This window comes from Orcinus orca, chromosome 9 (genome assembly GCF_937001465.1).
Source record: "Orcinus orca chromosome 9, mOrcOrc1.1, whole genome shotgun sequence".
NCBI lineage: Eukaryota > Metazoa > Chordata > Mammalia > Artiodactyla > Delphinidae > Orcinus > Orcinus orca.
Genome location: NC_064567.1, coordinates 61433454 through 61458536, shown reverse-complemented (window position 1 = coordinate 61458536; position 25083 = coordinate 61433454). Strand labels below are relative to the sequence as shown.

Genomic DNA, 25083 nt, shown 5'->3' with positions numbered 1-25083 from the left:
GGGCAAATATGCTTTCCTGCTTTATCAATTTCAGAACAGGTCAAACTAACCCCCAGCAAGAAAATATTCTTTTTCAACATGCAAGAGCCTAGAGTCAGTTCCAAAAAAACCCACAAAACAAAAAAACTAATCACGTCACAAAATTCTCTTAGTCTTTTATAAAACTTACTTAAATCCTATGTAAAGCTTTAAAATCTGTTTTTTGTATGGTTCACCCTTAGCCTTGAAATTTATTATAGTTTATAATCTATTACGGAAATATGATTACTGACTGCTAATTATTTTACTGTACTTACATAGATGATCCTTAATATTAAGGTACTGATAAAGCTGGCAAGAAATGAAACAGAATTACTTGAAAAATCAATGATCATTAAATTAATAATTAAGATTAGAGTCTGATTTTAAGTTACAGAAATGTTTTAAAAATAGATAATGACAAACCCTTCACTGTTTACAACTATGTCTTTTAGAGTTTACAACTATGTCTTTTAGAGTTTACAACTATGTCTTTTAGAAATTTGAGTTTCTTTTGACTAATAAATTTTTTTTAACTTTTTAAAAACTTTTAACTTAAAAGATCGTCTTGAAAAGACTATCCTGATTAAAAAGGAGCACAAAAAACTGGGATTCTTTTTTTTTTTTTTTTAAGACTTTGATGTGGACCATTTTTTTTTTAAAGTCTTTATTGAATTTGTTACAGTATTGCTCCTGTTTTATGTTTTGGTTTTTTGGCCCTGAGGCATGTGGGATCTTAGCTCCCCGACCAGGGATCAAACCAACACCCCCTGCATTGTAAGGCAAAGTCTTAACCACTGGACTGCCAGGGAACTCCCTGTGATTCTAATATTATGCTTTGCTTTTCTGGTAACAGTATATAAGTATATATAGTTTTATAACCAGATATAAATAGCCTCTTCACTAGTTAACAAGGAGTAAAGAAAAGGAAGAGTTCCGCTGAAAAAAGCTTTAGGAATTCAGTGATAGCAGTTACACACTCAAAGTTTTTCATCATGCTCCAGCTATATACTAACTTATGTGATCATTTTGTTAGATCACTTTCAAAGTGCAGTCCCTGGAGGAGCAGCATCAGCATCATCTGAGAACAAGTTAGAAATGCAAATTCTCAGGCTCAATAGCAGAATTACCAAATCTGGAATTCTTAGATAAAGCCCAGCAATCTGTGTTCTAAGAAGCTGACCATATACTCACTCATTTTTCTTATAGGCTAATAACCATTTACAAGTATAATATCAATTTTCATATAATTACATCTTTGGAAATTAACATAAACTAATGTAAATGTTGTTTGGAGCCATGTAGAAAGTTATATTGCTAGAGAGAAGTTTCTCTTTACCAAGGAACATTAAACAGTAGTCTCCAGCAAGGACTAAGATATGCCTGAATATTTAAGTAAAATTTATAAAATCCATGTCTATTTAGGCCTCAAAAGTATTCAACACACAATTGAATGGAAGTCTATGAAGTAATGGTTTGTGATTTTCTAGATTATTAATGAGGGAGCTTATTCAGAAGAGTTAAGAAGCTATATTTCTGTTTCCAGATCTCAAGGTGAGGGGGAGGGAGGGTGTTGGTGGTAAATCTCTGGACTGCAATTTTTAAAAATAAGAAATACCACAGAAATCAACTATTGAATCTGTGCTAGACATGATAAAAGTATTTGCCTTACTCTATAAGAAATGTTAATTTGAGAAAAAGCAATCATAAATGTGCCCCAAATCTTAAGAATATTCATAGTAAATCTATTTCTAAGAATTAACCTAAGATGTACACCAAGAGAAGCACTGGAAATAAATGTCTATCAATAGACAACAGAAAAGTTGTGGCACATTCTTATAATACAATAAACCACACTACATGGACTGTAATCCCACTTTAGTAAGCAAGTACACACAAAGAGAAAAAGACTTTAAAGAGATACTTCAAAATATAAATGGTGGTAAGAATTCTAGATAATTCTACAGTAAATCCTTTTTTTTTCCCAGCTGAGAAAAATCAAGATTTAAAAAAAGACTTAAAGTCATGTTTAGGAATACTTAATGGCATGAGTAAATGTTATGATTTATTAAAATCATACAAAATAAATAATAAAATCATATTTACTACCTGCAGTATCATCTGAACTCTTTTTAAAATGGTCTGTAGTTTTTAAATTTTTATTTTTTAAATGCAAATAATCAAAATATAAGACGATATGCATCAAAATGTTAAAAATGGCTGTCTGGATATTAGAATTATAAGCAACTTATTTTGAGATTTTTGGTATTTTCCAAATCTTCTGCAGTGACTCCTGTTTCAAATTTAGAAGCAGGATTTTAAAAAAATGAGAAAGATAGCTATGTAATAGAATCAGTAAGTGGGGATGTATATCTACTCTGAGAAAGCCCAACATAGAATTACAAAAATTCTAACTTTAGATGCAAACCTCAAATCTATCTTGGAAGACAGGTTACATGTAAGTTAAGATGTTAGTATACATCACATAAAATATTTTTCCCTAGTCAGCGTTTCCTTTGACTAGGGGTTGGGGTTCTCTCACAACTGCAAGTGCCTGTATGTAGTTTATCACTGGCTATGGGAATGGAATTGGAGACTTTAGAAAAGCTGAAATATTTAAGTGTTTAGAATAACTGAAAACTGAAGGTAACTGAAATATCCAACACCTAGAAATATTAGTGGAAAGTTATTGATGAGAATATTGACAGGAAATTATAATTCAGTTTGGATATGTCTTTCATGTTGTACTTTAATTCTATGGAGGAAAAAATATCTATAAAAATGTTTTCCTGAAAAAGTTAAACAGAGAGCTACCATATGATCCAGCAATTCCTAGAGAAATGAAAACATATGTAAACACAAAAACTTGTGTGCAAAGGTTCATAGAAATTCACCAACTCATGAATGTACAAATAAACTGTAGTATGTCCATACCATGAAATATTATTTGGCATTACAAAGGAATGAAGTACTGATACCATGCTACCACATGGATGAAACTTAAAAATACTATACTAAATGAAAAAGGCAGAAACCAAAGGCTACAAATTGTATGAGTCCATTGATATGAAATGTTCAGAAAATGCAAATGTAGAGCGGCAGACAGTAGACTACTGACTGGGTGCCTATGGCTGAGGAAAAGAAGACTGGGGGGAAATAGTGAGTGACTGCTAATGGTTTCTTTTCGTAAAAACAGAAATATTCTAAAATTGATTATGGCATTGGTTGCACAATTATATTAAGAACCATGAATTCTACACTCTAAATAGATGAACTATATGCTATATAAGTTATATCTCAATAAAACTGTTATTAAAAATATTTATGTCAAAGAGGAAATTACAAATCAATCTCATTTTTCAATTTAAAAAAAGCCATGTATTGCTGAACCTGAAAGTCCCAAGCATTGTTTGTATTTTCTAAAAATAATTGGTATTTTCTGTCATGCTTTTCTTGCCAAGTTTCAAATCACACAGCAGCACTAGTCGAGTAATATAACAGAAAAGAGTAGGAGGCACTGTACATTAATAATCTACCTAGTCAGGTTTCTCAAGTCATTGTGAGAACATTTAACAAAGGAACTAATGTAACATAAAATAAACTGTATATCAGAAATACTATTCTCTGGCTTCTTACAGAAACAGTTATTAAATTGACTCTTGACAGTTTCTGCTTTAACCAAAAGGAGATGGTACTATGAGGAATTAAAAGTATAAACAATATTTCAATTTATTATTCAGTATTTACACTTAATAATACCCATTCTGACAAGTTCTCTCACTATTATTGTGGATAAATTTAAAACCAAATGATGAGATCTAATTTTCAGTTTTTAGAGAGCATTAAAACATATTCATTATTTTGTGCTATAATTTTTAAAATTACAATTTGCTTTGGTGACTGTGTTTCAGAAAACTGATTCCACTAGTAAAAAAAAATGAGAGCAATTTTACTTTTTCAAAAGTGATATTTCCAAACACTTTAAAAAAATACATTTAACAATTGCACTGGATTATAGCTGCCTCAGTATTATCCAATAAATTACTTTTTATTGTTTCTTAATAGCTTTTAATGTTTCTTTAATCTCTCACACCTGACAGAAAATCAGCAACATAGGTGACTACTAGATATCTACCAAAAATGTTTCCATACCATTCCGAAGTCATAAAAACCAGTAGTGTTCAACTGATGATAGCATAAATATCATCAATGGGATACCTAAGTAATGAGAAAGGGAGTGGGAGTTTCTGTAGCAATATAAGTCCACTGTCCCATACATGGACCTATAAATCTAAAGTACCATTTCTTACTTGTAAGAATGTACAGTGGAAAACAATAGCTACTTCTGACTGAATGAACCCTGACCCACCAGAAATTGTTTAACCGTGTTTCAGAGCCCTCTCATGCCCTGGAGTTAGTTGCATCATTTCTATGCCATTTCTTACCAATCCAGATTTAATGTTCATAATTGCATAATCAATTATTGATACCAGTAATACTGTCCACTCAATTCAGTATTATTATATTTAAGCCTGCTGACAGTAAAATACTATAGACTCCAATACAAAGCAGGTAACATTTTTCAACATCTACTATGTCCTATTTACTGTGCTAGAAGCTTACTATGTGATCCTCATTTTAATAGGTACTAGTGTTATCTCCCAAAAGCTTTAAGAATGTCAACAGCACAAAAAAGCTGTTTTCACTTGGTTTATACTAATGTTTCCTACCAATATGATGTATTCTATGCCAATCATTTATTAAAAAATTTATACCAAGTTATTGACAACTTGAAAGGCATACCGCTTTCTCATACTGCACCCATCCTTAACTATGATCTGATTCTGACTCTTAAAGCTTAATGTCTCTAATAAATGTCTTTCTAAATAAATGCTGTTTATTATTATCACAGGATTTTTGATAGAAAATTGATGGATTTTAAGATATAAAAGGTTGAGAACCAATGTACCAGACAACAAAGTTCAAGAAGATAGAGTGAGAGGGTTGTTCCAAATAAATACAACCTATTTCACAACTTTACCTAGAGCTAGTTTAGGGGTAAAGGTGAGGGAGGAGATAAAGGAAAACAGGCTGTTTTTGTTACCTGTAAAATATTTCTGGTAATGGGAAGAAAACTGGGTATATGGGCAACAGGAGTAGGGGGAAGGCTCTTTGCTATTTACCTTCTACTTTTGATTTAAATCAATACATTAACTATTAAAAATTAATACGTAGAATTTTGAGTTTCTGCTAGTTTTAAAGACAGTATTTGAAACTGATGAGTAAAACAGTAAATATTTTAGCTATGGATTTAAATTTTTCATCAGTACAGCTGAGTATATTCCTCTGGCAACCAAAAATATTACTCCCTGAACTAGGAACGTGACTACTATCATGTGGATTGTTCAGCTCTAGAATTATACAGTCCTGTCTTTTAATTAGCTAATGGCTGGAAAAAAAAAGTAAAGGCGATCCTGTACAAGATAGAATCTTTATAAACTTACTCAAGAGCCAGTTGGAGACCAGCTCCATAAAAATAACAATTTAGGTCCCTGGAATGCAATCTAGGAGGCCAAGATGGCCAAATCTTTAGACTTGCTTTCATTTCAAGAAAAGCTTCCCACCACCGTCCAAAATTGTTCCCGCAACTACCACTTCTTAAACTTTAACAGCAAGCTCTTCAACAAGGGCACAGGAAACCCAAACAGCTGTATCAAGAATGACTTTTGGTCAGGAAATGAGTTTCTGATCAGAGTGGTAAAACTGAAAGTTCTTTCTTATACCTATTACTAATTTGAGATATACCATTTACTCCTTTGATGAAAGTCCTCCCCAACCAAGCTCCTTTCATGAAGGGAAGAAAAGAATAGAGTATTTAAATAGCAAAGAATTTATATATTTTAGTTTGGAGTCGTTAATTTTATCGAATGTTGGCTAAAGTCAAACGCTAAGTACTTACACCAGATCTGTTTCTTAAATATAAAAAAGATTTCTAGGGAAAAATGCTGGCATAGAGATAGGATCACAAAACTCCATACACTCAAACTTAATGAAATGAAGAAAACTAAAAGGTTACTTTATGTACTTTTTGGCATGTTTAAATGTTTCATACTGTAAAATTTGAAAATTAATTAAAAACAATAAAATATCAAAGAAGAATATCATCTGGAGAAAAGAAAGCAGAAGTGTACAGAATTTCATTTAAAAATCCTACCATTCCATTTCTTACCCTTCAAAAAATAAAAGAGGTAAATGAAAAGTTCTGAAATCTTTCTCTGATACCAACTTTTCAGAGAAGATGAATGAGGGGGATAGACAAGCAGTCAAAGTGGAAGGACTCATATAGAGTAAAAGCTACTCTCACCTCAACTGGCCATCAGACATTTTTAAAAAACTGTCAGGTTTACCATGTCATTTTTCCCTAACAAGGAGAAGTATGGCAGATGACTCAAAATACATATAAATGGCTCAAAGCTAATTATTTCCAGCAATAAGCAAGATTTATCAGAACAGAAAGACAAAAACACTAAGAAGTAAAAACCATGGGAAACAGGTGGGAAGAAAGAAGGAAGAAATTTCTATTTGAAGTTCCCCTTCTCAGCTGTGAATTAAGAGTGCCATGGCCAATACCCAGATGTCCACCTATCTTTAACCCTCTGCTAGTAAATGTAAATAATTAATAGTAATTACTTACTGACAATGTTTCAGTCATTATTCTTAGCATTTCAAATGCATTACCTCAATTTAACCCTTACAACAATCCTATGAGGTATAATATCGCATTAACAAATGAGGAAACTGAGGCAAAGAGGTAGTTTGCTCAAAATTACAAAGCTAAAAAATGCTGGAGCCAAGATTCAAAACCAAGCCATCTGATTCAAAACCAGAGCTCTTGGCCAATGAAAAGAAAAGAGAGTTTACAATATTTATATCATGAAAAGGTTCGGTTCAGGGAAAATAATATTAATCAAGACATTAAGCATTCTGTAACAATAAACAATATCAACCATTAGAAAGACAGAATGGGGCTTCCCTGGTGGTGCAGTGGTTGAGAGTCCACCTGCCGATGCAGGGGACACGGGTTCGTGCCCCGGTCTGGGAAGATCCCACATGCCGCGGAGCGGCTGGGCCCGTGGGCCATGGCCGCTGAGCCTGTGCGTCCGGAGCCTGTGCTCCGCAACGGGAGAGGCCACAACAGTGAGAGGGCTGCGTACCCAAAAAAAAAAAAAAAAAAAAAAAGAAATAATGAACATACATCTTTAAAACATCTGTATTATCATCAAAATGTAAGGCAAACGACCACTGGAAACAGAAATCAACAGAAGTTTTAACTCAAGAACATCGAGCTCATGATAGAACAGACAGACATAAATAAAGTGACCTATATGGAAACTGAATAATATAGTGAATAAGGCTGAATTAATACGTAATGTATTCTTTATCTGAAAGTAAAGACTGTACCTCATTTTCAAATACAGAGAATTAAGAAAACAACAAATCAAAGGCTACAACGAAAACTTCAATGAAGTTTCCAAAAACCTATTAGTCTATGCTATAATGCAATAAAACTAGAAATTAAAGCTTTACTAGGAAAAGAAACTTTAACCATTTAGAAGTTAAAAACAAAACAAAATACTCTCATATGCTAAACAGGATATCAAAACTGAAATTGAATATCTTGAAAATACAAATAATGGAAACATATACTAGCCAAAGCTGAGCTCAGAAGATAAATCTTGGCATAAAACACTTACTAAACAGTAAATATCACAAATACAAAATTAAGCATTCATCTTCAGAATCCAGAAAAAGAACAATACACATGCCAGGAAGGCAGAAGAAAGGCAAAGACAGAGCAAAGTCAGAGGGCAGTGAACTAGGAAAAAAAAACACAGTAAAATTAATTCAACACCTTAAAAAATTTTAATATAGTATATAACCTAATAAATTTAATCACTCAAACACAAATATACAATATTAAAAATAAGAATAGAGGGCTTCCCTGGTGGCACAGTGGTTAAGAATCCTCCTGCCAATGCAGGGGACATAGGTTCAAGCACTGGTCTGGGAAGATCCCACATGCCATGGAACAGCTAAGCCTGTGTGCCACAACTACTGAGCCTGCGCTCTAGAGCCCGTGAGCCACAACTACTAAGCCTGTGTGCCACAACTAATGAAGCCCGCGTGCCTAGAGCCCGTGCTCCACAACAAAAGAAGCCACCACAATGAGAACCGCAACGAAGAGTAGCCCCCACTCGCCACAACTAGAGAAAACCCGTGTGCAGCAACGAAGACCCAACATAGCCTAAAATAAATAAATAAAAACGAGAATAGAAAAACAACTGCAGATATACAAAAAATTAAAAGAATTATAGAAGAGTACTTTGTGAAACTCTATGAAAATACACTTGAAAATTTGGATGAAGTGGATTATATTCTAGGAAACAAAAAACTAAACAAAAGAAGTAGAAATCAAAAAAGACCAAGAGCCATGGAATAAACAGATTTACTAAAGAGCTATAATCCAAAGTCATACTAGCCAGCTTCATAGGGAAAATTCTTTCAGACCGAAGTAACAGATAATAGAGATGATATTTACACCATGCCAGAGCAGAGGAAGGAAATCTTGCAAAATCTTTTTATGAAGCAATATAACACAGAAATCTAAGGATTACATTATGAGAAAGAAAAAATTTCAGACCTCATTTCTGAATATTGAAACAAATATAATAAATTTTAAACACTTCAACTGCCACTGTATATTTTAAAAAAGAACTCCATAAATGAATAGTATTCATTCCAGAAATTATGACCAATTATTAAGTAATCTATTAAAAAATTCACCAAATTATAGGTTATGAGTCAAAACAACCTTCATTTCAAAGATGAAATGGCATTTCAAACGTAATGAATCACTCTTCATTTAAAAGAAAAAGAAAAACAATTGGTAAAATATGCACGTATGCTTGATGCTACCATTGTCAGAGTGAACACACTACCTTTTTTTAAATTGAGGTATAACTGACGTACAACATTATATTAGTTTTGGGTGTACAACATAATTCACTATTTGTATATACTGCTAAATGATCACCACAGTAAGTCTAGTGAACATCTGTCACCATACATACTTACAGAAAGTTTTTTCCTTGTGATGAGAACTTTTAAGAGTTTCTTTCTTAGCAACTTTTGAATATGCAATACAACATTATCAAGTATAGGTGCCATGCTGTACATTACATCCCCATGACTTTAGTACTGGAAGTTTGTACTTTTTGACTCCCTTCACCCATTTCAACTACTCTCAACCCCCCTCCATCCCTAGAAACCACCAATCTGTTCTCTGCATCTATGAGATGGTGGGTTTGTTGTTTTGTTTTAGATTCCACATGTATAATACCATATTTTTAATCTGACATTTCACTTAGCATAATACCCTCAAGGTCCATCCATGTTGTCACAGATGGCAAGATTTCCTCCTTTTTTATGGTTGAATAATATTTTTTATCTATTCATTTTTTTATCCATTCATGCATCAGTGGACACTTAGGTTGTACCCCTATCTTGGTTATTTTAAATTCCACAAGGAACATGAGGGTATGTATATCTTTTTGAGCTACTGTTTTCATTTCTTTTGGATAGATGCTCAGAAGTGGAACTGCTAAATCATATGGTAGTTCTATTTTTAACTTTTTGAGGAACCGCCATACTGTTTTCTGTAGTAGCTGCACCAATTTACATTCCCACAAACAGTGCATATCCTCACCAATACTTTTTACCTCTTGTGCTTTTGATAATAGCCTTTCTACAGGTATGAGGTGATAGCTCATTGTGGTTTTGATTTGCATTTCCCTGATGATTGGTGATGTTGAACACATTTTCATGTGTCTGTTAGCCATCTGTACATCTTTGGAAGAATGTCTATTCAGATCCTCTGCCTGCTTTTTAATTAGATTTTTTTTTTTTTTTTTTTTGCTGTTGAGTTCTATGAGTTCTTTATGTATCTTGTATATAAACCCCTTATAGGATATATAATCTGCAAGTATTTTTTTCACATTTAGTAGGTTGCCTTGCATTTTGTCAATGGTTTCCTTTCATGTGCAGAAGCTTTTTAGTTTGATGTAGTTCCACCTGTTTATTTTTTCTGTTGTCTTTGCTTTAAGGTTCAAACCAAAAAATCATCACCCAGACTCATGTCAAGGAGTCTTACCGCCTATGTTTTCTTTTAGGATTTCAATGGCTTCAGATCTTACATTCAAGTCCTTTTTTTTTTTTTTTTTTTGCCTTTTTGGAGTATCACCAATTATTGGTTCCTTTATTTTCTTGAACTAGTTGGTTGATGTTGAATCTAATACATAGAGGGAAAAAACGCCAAGCCATGCTTTTGAAAAATGGGTCTTACATTGTTTTTTTAAAACAGAAGTATAGTTGATTTATAATATTGCATTATTTTCAGGTGTACAGCAAAGTGATTCATAAATACATATATATATATATATATATTCTTTTTCAGATTCTTTTCCATTATAGGTTATTACAAGATTGAATATAGTTCCCTGTGCTATACAGTAAGACTTTGTTGTTTATCTATTTTTTATATATATATATATATATATATATATATATATATAGTAGTTTGTATCTGCTAATCCCAAACTCCTAATTTATCCCTCCCCCCTTTCCTCTTTTGTAATCATAAGTTTGCTTTCAGTGTCTTTGAGTCGTTTCTGTTTTGTAAATAAGTTCATTTGTATCATTTTTTAGATGCCACATAAGTGATATCATAATATTTGTCTTTCACTGTCAGGCTTACTTTACTTAGTATGATAATTTCTATGTATATCCATGTTGCTGCAAATGGCAATATTTCATTCTTCCTTATGGCTAAGTAATATTCCATTATATAATATATACCACATCTTCTTCGTCCATTCATCTGTTGATGTACACTTAGGTTGCTTCCATGTCTTGACTATTGTAAATAGTGCTGCTATGAACATTGGGATACATGTACCTTTTCAAATTAGAGTTTTTGTCTTTTCTGGATATATACCCAGGAGTGGGATTGCTGGATCATATGGTAGCTCTATTTTTAGTTTTTTAAGGAACCTCCATACTATTCTCCATAATGGCTGTACCAATTTACATTCCCACCAACAGTGTAGGAGGGTTCCCTTTTCTCCACACCCTCTCCAGCATTTATTATTGGTAGACTTTTTGATGATGGCCATTCTGACTGGTGTGAGGTGATACCTCATCATAATTTTGATTTGCATTTCTCTAATAATTAGGCATGTTGAGCATCCTTTCATGTGCCTGTTGGCCATCTGTATGTCTTCTTTGAAGAAATGTCTATTTAGGTCTTCTGCCCATTTTTTGATTGGGTTGTTTGGTTTTTGTTATTGAGTTGTATGAGTGTCTGTATATTTTGGAAATTAAGCCTCTGTTGGTCACATCATTTGCAAATATTTTCTCCCATTCCATAGGTTGTTTTTTTTCATTTTCTTTATTGTTTCTTTTGCTGTGCAAAGCTTTTAAGTTTCATTAGGTCCCATTTGTTTATTTTTGCTTTTATTCCTTTTGCCTTGAGAGAGACTGACCTAAGAAAACATTGGTATGATTTATGTCAGAGAATGTTTTGCCTATATTCTCTGTTAGGAGTTTTATGGTGTCACATCTTATATTTAAGTTTTTAAGCCATTTCAAATTTATTTCTGTGTATGGTGTGAGGGAGTGTTCTAACTTCATTGATTTACATGTGGCTGTCCAAGTTTCCCAACACTACTTGCTGAAGAGACTGTCTTTTCTCCATTGTATATTCTTGCCTCCTTTGTCAAAGATATAATTGACCGTAGGTGTGTGGGTTTATTTCTGGGCTCTCTATTCTGCTCTCTATTGATTCATATGCCTGTTTGTGTGCCAGTACCAAACTTTTTTGATTACTGTAGCACTGCAGTATTGTGTGAAGTCTGGGAGGGTTATGCCTACACCTTTGTTCTTTTTCCTCAGGATTGCTTTTGCAGTTCTGGGTCCTTTGTGGTTCCATATAAATTTTAGTATTATTTGTTATAATTCTGTGAAAAATGTCATGGGTAATATGACAGGGATCACATTAAATCTGTAGATTGCTCTGGGTAGTATGGACATTTTAATGATATTAATTCTTCCAATCCAAGAGCCTGGGATACCTTTCCATTTCTTTGAATCACTTTCGGTTTCCTTAATCAATGTTTTATAGTTCTCAGCACATAAGTCTTTCACCTCCTTGGTCAGGTTTATTCCTAGGTATTTTTTTTCTTTTTTGGACGCGATCTTAAATGGGATTTTTCTTTTACTTTCCCATTCTGATATTTCACTGTTAATGTAAAGGAATGCAACGGATTTCTGTATGTTAATCTTGTACCCTGCTACCCTGCTTATTTGGTTTATCAGTTCTAATAGTTTTTGTGTGGAGTCTTTAGGGTTTTCTACAAAAAGTATCATGTCATTTGCATATAATGACAATTTTACCTCTTCCCTTCCAATTTGGATACCTTTTATTTCTTTTTCTTGTCTGACTGGTGTGGCCAGGACTTCCAATACTGCATTGAATAGAAGTGGTGGCAGTGGGCATCCTTGTCTTGTGCCAGATTTTAGAGGGGAGGCTTTCAGCTTTTCACTGTTGAGTATTTTATTGGCTGTGGGTTTGTCATAAATAGCTTTTATTATGTTGAGATATATTCCCCCTATACCCTCTTTGGTGAGTTTTTTTTTTTTACCATGAATGAATGTTGAATTTTATCAAATGCTTTTTCGGCACCCATTGAGATGAACATGATTTCTGTCTTCTCTCTTGTTGCTGTGGTGTTATCACAATGATTTGCATATGTTGAACATCCTTAATCCGTTTTGAGTTAATTTTTGTGTATGGTGTAAGACAGTGGCTCAGTTTCATTCTTTTGCGTGTGGTTGTCCAGTTTTCCCAACACCATTTACTGAAGAGACTATCCTTTTCCCATTGTATATTCTTGGCTTCTTTGTCATAAATTAATTGACCATATATACGTGGGTTTATTTCTTGGCTGTCTATTCTGTTCCATTGATCTATGTGTCTGCTTTTACGCCTATATGGTTTTGATTACTACAGCTTTGTAACATAATTTCAGATCAGGGAGTAAGATGCCTCCAGCTTTGTTCTTTCTCAAGATTGCTTTGGCTATGGGTCTTCTGTGGTTCCATACAAATTTCAGAATTGTGTGAGTTCTGTGAAAATGCCATTGGAATTTTGATAGGGATTGCACTGAATCTGTAGATTGCTTTGAATAGTATGGACATTTTAACAATATTAATACTTCCAATCCATGAGCATGAAATATCTTTCCACTTATTTGTTTCTTTAATTTATTTCACCAGTGTCTTATAGTTTTCAGCATACAGGTCTTTCACCTTCTTGGTTAAATTTATTCCTAGATATTTTATTATTTTTGATGCAACTGTAAATGAATTGTTTTCTTAATTTCTCTGATAGTTTGATATTAGTGTATAGAAATGCAACAGATTTCTGTATCTTGATTTTGTATCCTGCAAATTTACCAAATTCATTTATTAATTCTAACAGTTTTCTGGTGGAGTCTTTAGGGTTTTCTGTATATAGTATATTATCATTTGCAAATAGTGACAGTTTTAATTCTTCCTTTCCAATTTGGATGCCTTTATTTTTCTTCCCTAATTGCTCTGGGTGAGACTTCCAATACTATGTCAAATAAAAGTGGCGAGACTCGGCATCCCTGTCTTGTTCCTGATCTTAGAGGAAAAGCTTTCAATTTTTCATCACTGAGTATGATGTTAGCTGTGGTCTTATCATATATGGCCTATATTATGTTGAGGTATGTTCTCTTTATACACACTTTGTTGAGAGATGTTGAATTTTGTCAAATGCTTTTTCTGCATCTATTGAGATGATTGTATAATTTTTATCCTTCATCTTGTTAATGTAGTGTACCATAATGACTGATTTGCAGATGTTGGACCATCCTTGCATCCCTGGAATAAATCCCACTTGATCATGGTGTATGATCCTTTTAATGTATTGTTGAATTTGATTTGCTAATATTATACTGAGGATTTTTACATTGATGTTCATCAGGGATACTGGCCTGTAATTTTCTCTCTTGTGGTGTTACTTGTCTAGTTTTGGTGCACCAGCTCTTTAAAGCTTCTTCCCAAAGCAAGTCTCATGGCCACACTTAACTTCAAGTGGGCAGAGAAGTATAATCTTATCATATGTCAAGGAGAGGGGATGAGAATATTTGTTAACAGCTCTAATCATTACTATACCTGCAAAGTCAGAGGAAACACCTCTGATTATTACTCTATATTACTTTTATTGTTTGACCACTTTACAAAGAGTATATGTTACTTTATCATTTAAAAACACATTCACATGTAGATTTCATATCTGTCCATAGATGAAGATTTATACTTTGGACTGTGGGGTGAAAACTGAGGAAATGCTACTGTCTGATTATAGTAACCTTAACTACAAGTTCAATTTTAAGTGTCGGTAATAAACTTGTTTAAAAAGGTTGTATCAGCAGGGTTAATGTAATAAAGTAACATCAAATTCTACAAATGGTTTTTAGTTTTCTATTAAGCTACACAGATTAGTCTAATAAACTGGCAATAATCCATCTCCCCATTGGCCTCAAAAATGTGAAGCTGTCTCTTTTAGTCCTCAGAATAAATATGTGTATGTGCAACCTGGGTATTATTAACTGCAATTTGTAAAAAAGGAAACTGAAGTGTGAGACACATTGCAGTTAGTTCAATGGGCCATGATTTTCCCCCCAACATTTTATTTTAAAATTTCAAACAGATAGAAGAGTTGAAAAAACTTCTCAGTGCATACTCGGAAAGCCAACATTTAGAATCTATATTTAACATTTTTCTACATTGGCTTCATCACATATATATTCATCTATCTATCATCTATTGATCTTATTTTTTATTCATTTCAAAGTAAGTTGCAGACAGCAGTATCCTTCACCTCTAAACATCTTAGATTTCAATATTTATATTCTATATTTTAGAAGTTATATATTAGAATGCACAAGTGTATACTTGTATAAGTTCTAATAAATACATCCACCCATGTAACCAAAATCTCTATCAAGATATACAATTCCATTGTCCCAGGAAGTTCCCTCACATTGGGCTTTGATTTGAACACAAGATCTGTCTCTAAAGTCCATAGTCTTTCCCACAACACTATGCTACTTCTTTTAAAAAGGCCCAATGTATAAATACATTAAACAACAAGAATTTTATTTCTAACCCTCAATAATAAAGGTAGCTGAAATATGGAAATATGAAAGGTATAAAATACTAGAGATTCCCTCCACTAAAGCCAGACAGCCTAGGTATTTAATATCTGTAGCACAATGACTGTATCACTTTCTGTTTACTAATTTCCACTGAATAAATAAAAATATCTACTTCCTTCCCCAAGAGTTAAAGAATTAATCAAGGAGGTATGGCAATTAAAGAATTAATCAAGGAGGACATGACAATAACAACCATTACATATGTTCATATCTTATACCGTCAATTAAACTAATAATGCTTCGGGGCAAGACCATTTCTTAGGCTTGTAAGGCAAGCATTAGGTCAAGTGCTATACACTTTAGTGATTACTATGAGAGGCAGTGAGGAACTGGAGAAAACACAAAACCTTTGGAATCAGCCAAATCTGGATTCAGATCTCTTCATATTTATTTAGCTATATAACCATGTACAAGTTACACTTCTCTAAGCCTCAGTATATCATATGTAAAATGAGGCCTATATTTGGCCTTCCTATCAATGTCAGGTTTCTCAAATAGACGATCTACAAGCAGACCCAGGCAAGAGAAGCCCCTACCCTGGACTTCAGGCTTTTGGGGGAATTTTATGTAACAGTTTGTTAATTTAACTTAGTATGTATATGGTATGTAGGTCTACATTTATATTTGCTCCAGATCCTGCAGATGTTACAAATGGGCCTGTCTGTATCTACTACTAATAACCTAACATGTGTATTGCCATATTCACTTTCAAATATTACCCTATTTAGTCATACAATATTATCATGAGTTAGGTTTCATTAATCCCATTGTGCAGATAAAGAAACAGATGTGGTTAAGAAACCTACCCAGCGCCCTTATCTTCTATCACCATATCACTCTCTTCTTAACTCCCAAATATCTGAGCTTCCTTCTCTAACATATTATCAATATTTCACTCTCCAAGACAATATGCCCCTAATCCCTAAATCTAGTCCCTATTTTCCATGACCTCTCGGTAGCACCTGATACTGTTAATAATTTTTCCTTTCTTAAAACAACTTTTCCTTTGGTTTCTAAGGCTCGACTATTTCTTCTCTTAGCTTTTGCTCTTTTTCTGTCTCCTCTTGTTAGAGTTTTGGTGAAGAATGAGTAAGATAATATTTTTGGAGAGTGTCAGCATAAAGCATATATTCAATAAAAGGTAGGGTTTCTTTTTAACCTAAAAAGAATAGCTACCATTTTTAAGAATGGTGTCAATTACTCTACTAGGTGATACACACACATGCACACACACTATTCCATTTATCCTAAAAGTACCATAAAATTGAAGTTCAGATTGGCTGACAAATTAACCTGTATTGGAAACCTGGCTCCAACAATTCCTAGGTTTATGATACTAAGTCACTTAACTTCCCTGAGCTTCTGCTTCTCCATCGTGTAATTTTATAATGTTCTTGTGAGAATTAAATGAAACACAGGATATAAAAACACAAAGTACATGGTACAACAGTCAGTAAATGTTAAACTCCTTTCTCTTCTTGTTGCTACCAGGTGAATACATTAATTTTTTATCCTTCCCTTGTGTGCATTTCTAAAAACTAAGTCCTTGATCTCTTGACCTTCTTTCTTTATACTCTGTACCTACACTCTGTCACACTTGTGAGTCCAACTCCTCCAGAAAGATAGTTTTGAATTATCTGTGACCATTTCTAAGTGTGCAGGCCCACATCTCTAAGTTTTGCTAGTTCTTTCTACTTGAGAATCCCACTGCCTACCATATCAAACTGCTCCTTTCCCTCACAAAGAATGGAAAGCAAAAGACTGGGAGTGGGTGACATAAAATATTAAACAGACAAAATTGACAGGATTCATGATAAAGAAGCTAATTTTATGGTTTCAAGCTTGCCTGAGAAAATTACAAAACTGGAGAAGATTCTCATAGATCATGTCCAAAATTTTCTCCCCTTTTCCTCATTCTTCAGACATGAAACTCTAATCCTTCTATTTCCCTAACCCACAAAGCCAAAAATGTTCCCATTCCATTGAATTCCCTTACATTTAAATGCTCCATTCATCTAACACCTAATAATACTCTATCTTCTATTACCAATTTTCTTACATTTACATCTTATCTTCCTAACTATGCTGTAAGTTCTTTAAGGCCAATAACCATCTCTTATACTTTTAGTATTGTTCATAATGCTAATCGACTACTGCTATAAAGATATGGTCAAGAATTCAGAAATTATAAATTAAGATGCTTTCAGATCTTTTTCTGACATGGAAGGAAAACTTTTCAAGTCAAAAGCTCTGATCCACAAATAGAGAAGGTGTGACAAACAGGAGATTTTCTCTTTCTCTCTCAAGAATTTCAGTTTTGGCTTTAAACAGAATCCTTCCTTTAACATATATTTCCTTAGCCATGTGTTAATACTTTATAAATTATTTCCAGGAACTGTGCAAGCTTTTCTTCAAAAATTACTTATACCAGCATACCTTGGAGATACTGCAGGTTCGGTTCCAAACCACCACAATAAAGTAAATATCGCAATAAAGAGTCACACAAATTTTTGGTTTCCCAGTGCATATAAAATTTATGTTTATACTATTACTGTATTCTGTTACAGTGTTCAATGGCATTACATCCTAAAAAAACAATATACATACCTTAATTAAAAATACTTTATTGCTAAAAAATGCTAATCATCATCTGAGCCTTCAGCAAGTCATAATCTTTTTACAATAGTAACAACAAAGATCACTGATGACGGATCACCATAACAAATATAATAATAATGAAAAAGTTTGAAATATTTAAAGAATTGCCAGAATGTGACAGAGAGACATACAGTGAGCAAATTGCTGTTGGAAGAAAGACGCCGATAGACTTGCTCCATGCAAGATTGCCAAAAACCTTCAATTTGTAAAAAAACACAATATCTGAGAAGCACAGTAAAGCAAAAGCACAGTAAAACGAGTTATGCCTGTATTTTCTAATACAGTTACTAGTCATTAATTTCTGTAGGAAAATAATTCCTAAAACTATAAGGCTCAAAAACCACACAATGTAGACTGATGTGCTATTTATTAAATATTAAATAATTTTAAAACTTTCAAAACCGAGATGATAAAAATACTTAGTCTAAAGTTTATTAAAAGAAATGGCTTTCGGGCTTCCCTGGTGGCGCAGTGGTTGAGAGTCCGCCTGCCGATGCAGGGGACACGGATTCGTGCCCTGCTCCGGGAGGATCCCACATGCCACAGAGTGGCTGGGCCCGCGAGCCACGGCTACTGATCCTGCGCGTCCGGAGCCTGTGCTCCGCAGCGGGAGAGGCCACAGCAATGAGAGGCCCGCGTACCGCAAAAAAAAAAAAAAAAAAAAAAAAGAAATGGCTTTCTTCTTTGGTTGAACATATTTAATAACTGGGAAAATTTGATTAAATTAATTTTCTTTACTGTGATCAAAATAGAACTGCAGGATAATAAAACTGATTTTGATTTGCTTATTTTACCTGAGTAGCTTTATCTTTCATGCATGAAGGGTAATGAACATGAGGATCTCGTGGCCACTGTCCTGTGAGATAAGGTCCTGTTATCGTATCCAAAGAAGAGGTTCGCCTTATTGTACCAGAGGTTCGAACTTGATGAGATTTTGGCCTGTCCACTATAAAAAAGTGAAAAAAGATTAGTCACTAATGAATAAAGTAAAACTTAAAATTATTTAACCTTCATAGTTTGTAAAATATCACTCTGTCAATTTTCCCTACAATATATATTTACCCTAATAGCCCTCCTGCGTGATGTGATGAAATTTATAGACCCTCTCCCAAAGGAAAATATATTCACATATTAAATTTTGCATACACTTCCAGGGCTGTCACACCCTACAAAGCCCATCCATTTTAGAGACCTATTCTAAAACCTGTATATCATCTCCACTGCCATTACTTTAATTAAGACTTCATCATGTCTCAACTGCCAGTTTCCTAAATGCTATCTCTGCATCCACCCTAACTAAATCTTACAGTACCACCTCCCTCCACTGCTTAAAAAAATTTCCATGGTTATTCACTGTCTTTAACTTAAAGCCCATTATTTTTCACAATTCAGCTCCCATATACATCAATACTTGATGTCTTGCTACTCCTCCATAAACCCATGTTAACTACTAAATGCCATACAAACTAACTGCAATTTCCCAAATGTAAAACACTCACTTCTCTGCCTCTATACTTTCTATTATCTCCTGCACCTAAAATGTTCTCCTTCCCTGTTCACTTGACAAAAACTTATCTTGAAGATCAGCTCAGGTGTCACACTGCCTCTGTGAAACCTTTCCCAATGCCCTTCTTTTCTCCATCTCTGTCCTTTTTAAAGATACACGCACTCTCTGCTTGCACGGAGCCCTAAATTTGTCTTTCTTCCCCAACTAGAGCATAAGTTTGGTCTCTACAGATTGAAAAGAAGTTGATGCTCAATACTTATGAATGAATTTATTCACAGCTACACAAAAATAACATGTATAAAGAATCTTACATTTTAATTCAGCTTCCTCATTTATGGATGAAGAATTTGAAGCCCAGAGGGATAAAATTAAATCGTCCAATGAAACAGAGCTGCTAACAGGTGATAGAGGTAAAAAGGAACCAAGATCTCCAGATATTCTACACAGTTCAATCAATCTACTATAATAATCTACTTCTCCTCTCCATATAGGTACCATTGGTACCTCTGCTGAGAATTAAAATGATCATACTGAACTCTATAGTTTCTTTACAAAGAAACTATAAAGGATTTTTCATATATGCATCTCAAATAAGTTACTACTAATGTGCATTGAATAATAAAATCCAGTGGATTACAAGCACCAAGGCTCAGTCTTACTCAGAGTTATATCTCACATCAAACAAAATGTCTTGCACATTACAGAGGGCCAAGAAACATTTGTTATTGAATACTGTCCTTTAACTATCCTTCTGAAACCAAAATACAAAATTGGGTTTTTTAAATCGTAAAACAAAAGAAAATGCAGCATACTGTGAACTATCATATTATTTACATACAGTCGTCTTCATTTCTATGGGGGACTGGTTCTAGGACCCTCACGGATACCAGAATCTGAGGAAGCTCAAGTCCCTTACATTTGGCCATCCACCTCTCCAGGTTCCACATCCTTGGACACAGAGGGCTGGAGGGCCAATTTTATATTACAACTGCAGTTCTGATTTCTTCTTTGACCCAAGAATGTTAGAGAATATCTGAAAATTACAAAATTTCCTCCCTATCTTTTTTTTTTTTTTTGCGGTACGCGGGCCTCTCACTGTTGTGGCCTCTCCCGTTGCGGAGCACAGGCTCCGGACGCGCAGGCTCAGCGGCCATGGCTCACGGGCCAGCCGCTCCGCGGCATGTGGGATCTTCCCAGACCGGGGCACGAACCCGTGTCCCCTGCATCGGCAGGCGGACTCTCAACCACTGCGCCACCAGGGAAGCCCTCCTCCCTATCTTTATTACTTAGCTCTAATTTTATTTTGCCATAGGCAGAGAGTCAGGACAGTCTATTTCTACTCTTTGGAATCACCTGAAATTTTATTTGTGACCAAAAATCATGGTCAATTTTTATAAATATTTCAGGAGTCATGGAGAACATATATTTTCTGTTTTCAGAATACAGTTATTTTTCTTGTACATCAGCTGAAATAAAAATATAGAATATAGTAATAATAAAATTATTAGCTTTATCTGTCACAGACTTAGAGAACTACTCTAAAATTTCTAAACTACTCTTGAGATATAACAATTCTCTTTATCTCTTGCAATTTTTATCATTTAAATTTAGTTCTGGGGAATTCCCTGGCAGTCCAGTGGTTAGGACGCTGCACTTCCACTACAGGGGGCATGGGTTCAATCCCTGGTCATCGGGGAACTAAGATCCCGCAAGCTGCGCCGTGTGGCCAAAAACAAGAAACAAACAAAAAAAGTTTATAGAAATTTAGTTCTGTATAATTTGGTTACATATTGATTCATGACATCATCATTATGGCTTATATGCTTCACCATTGTAGTCTGTTCCATTTATTACTTTTAAGCTCTGTCAAATTGAACATTATCACCCCTTTATGCTTTCTTTCTATTATAATGTGTCTGGTTTGCCTATTCTTTTATTTTCAATTTCTTTCAATCATGCTGTTTCGGTGTGACTCTTGTATACTGTATGCAATTAGGCTTTTTGAAAAAACTTTAGAGTATGTCTTCTCCTTATAAAAGGTATGTTCATCCCACTTATATTTGTTATAACAAACTTGATTAAACCTGTCACATAACTTTTTTCTTCCTCTTATAATTCTTCCTTGCTACTTGTTTTCTATGTTTTACTGTTTACTTCTTTTTCTCCTTACCTTTTCCCCTACCATAGGTAATTTAGAAGATATGCAGATTGTTTTTAGTTCTATTACTAGGAATTACTTCTATTAATTCTTTCAAATATTTTTTCTGGCTATAAAAGCAATATGCACAAATTTTAGCAACTTTACGAAACACGGAAAATTAACATGTCTCTCTCATAATCTGATTTATAATAATTTGTTTAAAACTTCTTAAAGTTACTTTACATTCCCTCCACCAAGAAAAAAAGACAAAAACAGTTTATCCCTTGAAAAAGAACATTTATAGCAATAAAAAAGGCCTAAAGGACAGCCACAACCAGAAAATGAAAAGCCACTATATGCAAAAAACTTGTGCCTGAACTTTAAACTGCTCCAACTATTATGAAAGTTGTATGTAGTCTACTTATAGTTATTAAAACCCCTGTTACCTTGGTGAACAATAGAGATCATTTTTATGTTTTATAATAAGTATATAAAGAATCTATAAACAAATCCCTTGATACATATAATATTCTAGTCTATACTTTTTTATTATATTGTTAATCACTGCACCTTTGTCTATCACTTTCAAAGGCTCCTATTTCTCCCCTTAGTGTCCATTCTCTCTGATTAGCTACTGTCAGAACTGTGGTCTTCAAGTTATTTTGACTGAGTACTCCTAATAGTAAATATCTAAGTATGCAGCAATATGTGCAGTTATTTATTTATAAATGAGGTATATATTATATTACTAATATGTTATATATAGTATAAACCTAAGTAGAAATTTACATATGATATAAAAAATAAAAATATGTATGAAAAAAATGGAAGTTACATTTTCTTCCTGTATCTCATAAATGGGTGGCCTTAATTCAGTGTGAAGACCACTGGGATAAGGGACTTTAAATTGGGTGCTCCCAAGTCCCAAGGACCAGTGGCGGCCATCAACTCGGACTCTGAAAACCTAGGCTCCAACATTTGGTGTAGAAACACTCACCTTGTGCTGAGTATCAGAGGGGGGCATTCTCACCAATGAGAGAGCCAAGAAACAGATTTGGTAACCTTTTTCTGGGACAGCGTGGACCGGCACTTCTGGTGTCATTAAATTCATGAGTTTTCTTGTATTGTCCCTTAACCAAAAAGAGCTTTTGTACTTTTAAATGTTGTATAAATGTGTTATATAGGTTTTTGAACTGGAAACTTCCTGAAATTTATATCTCCATGCGGTTACCATAAACATAATGTAATAAAAGGGAAAAATGTGAATTGGGTGCTAAATTCAATCTACAGATTGGCCAGTTAGCTCTGTGATTTAACGCTATTGCTTAATTGTGTTAAGAATGTGTAAACAAGCATCACACATTACCAATACCAAAAAACAAAAACGGTCTGCCTTAAATAGAATAAGGTAGGACAACATGGTATCGATATCCTGTTATAAAATTTGCTCTGTCAGTCATGATGTTTTAAAAAATTATAGTATATGAAATAAATATACTTGAAAGGTTATATTTCAAACATATGCTTTAAAAGATTCTCACCATTGCTCATACAAGGAAAATTTCAAAGATATGTAGTTGTTAGTAATTTCCACGTCAATTATTTCAAGGGTAAAAATTCAAAATAAGTTTAAAAATTGGCAAGGATAGTACTCTTCCAAGATATGATTAGCCATAATAATCCCACTTAACCAAATATCAGTAGGGCCTTATTTACCAACAGATTCATCATAAGCAGTGCGATTCTGTTTTAACAAGATGAGTTATTGCTATTATCCAAACTATCATGGCAATGAGTTAGATTTTAACTGCCTCAACATCTAAGCCTTGATTCTCCCCAATTTTTATATATTTAATTTGTGGTATTATCACCTACCAATTCAGGTTTTACAATTTAGTGCAACAATAAAAATCAACACTGGTTTTTCATTATAGTAGTCCCCTCTTATCCTCAGTTTCACTTTCCACAGTCAACCATGGTCTGAAAATATTAAATGGAAAATTCCAGAAATAATTCATAAGTTTAAGATTGGGGGGCAGAGTCAAGATGGCAGACTAGGAGGACATGGAATTCACGTCTCTGCACAACTAGGGCACCTACCAGGCACTGGTGAGGGACCACAGACACCTAAGGGGACGGGAGAAACCCCCAGCAACTGGGTAGGACGTGGGGCATGGGGAGAGTGAGAGCGGGAGAAGAAGTGGAGGTGGGATGGGACTGGTGCCCCTGAGGGGTAGCTGGGGGAGGGGAAGGGATCCCACCCCCAAAGGGGGAAATTGGGGGACCACTGGGAGGGCAGAGGATCAAAAGGGAGCGTGGCCAGGTCTCCCTTGCCCACTTGGGCCCCTGGGAGCCTGCTGAGATCCCGGTCCTGATCCTCTGCCCACGAAGGCCCCCTCCAGCTGCATGGGTCCTGAGGGAGTGGGAGGGAGGGAAGGGGGAGCAAAAGTAAAGGCCAGACCTACGGGACTGGAACCCCTGAGGGGTGGCTGGGGGAGGGGAGGAGTTCCTACACCCAGCGGGACACACCCATGGTTAGGGGTCCAGCGGGGACTGGGGAGACCCCGGGGGAGATGGGGAGTGGGGTCGTGGAGGAATGGAAGGGAACGCGGCCAGTGCTTTCCCTGTCCACTTAGGCACCAGAGAGCCTGTTGGGCTCCCGGGCCTAATTCTCTGCCCTCAGAGCCTCCCTCCTGCTGTGCAGAGCCCAAACCCCATCCCTACACCCCCACCCAGGGCCCTACCTCTACACTCAGAGAACCCCTCCAATGAGCTGGACCTAAACCGCACCCACACACCCTCACCCACGGCCTTGCCTCCAAACTCCAGAACTCCACACTCTGAAGGCCCTCCTTTGGAGGTGCTGCTTCTCCCCTTCTGTAGGTCCTAAGTAGAGGCCCTGATCGATGCTTGAACATCGCCTGCCCAGGCCCCACCCCCAAGGCCTTTTCTGGCTGCATGGGTCCTGAGCCTAGGCCCTACCCCATGCTCAAACAAGTCGCCCCCCACCAGCCTAGGTCCCGCCCCACCGTAACCCCTGCCCCTGCCTAAGTTCCACCCCTGCCTAAACTCTGCCCCACATAGCCAAGGCTTTTGTTTTTCCTTTTTTCCTCGTTTAGATTGGGGTTCTGTTTTACCTTGTTGATTAATTGTTCTTCATTCATTTATATGTTTATTTTTTCTAATAAATCTTTTATTTTTCTAATTTTATTTTATTCTTTATACTTTGTTATTGTTCTTCTCCTTTTGGCTTGTTCCCCCACCCCCCTTTTTTCTTTTTCTTTTTTCTGTTACAGTTTTATTTTACCTTGTTGAAGTTGTTTCAATTATATTATTTTTCCTAATATATTTTTTATCTTTCTAATTTTATTTTGTTTTTTATTCTTTGTTATTGTATT

The 25083-nt window shown here is 35.0% G+C and overlaps 1 protein-coding gene across 3 annotated transcripts in view; it reads right to left on the bottom strand.

Annotated features, from left to right (window-relative positions):
• The window catches only part of GLCCI1 (glucocorticoid induced 1), a 119923-nt gene that overhangs the window by 66802 nt on the left and 28038 nt on the right, over positions 1–25083 (bottom strand). For all 3 annotated transcript variants that reach the window (XM_033420607.2, XM_004265552.3, XM_033420606.2), the window contains exon 2: positions 18833–18984. In XM_033420607.2, the coding sequence (XP_033276498.1) occupies positions 18833–18984 (152 nt within the window). The remainder of the gene's footprint in view (positions 1–18832; positions 18985–25083) is intronic.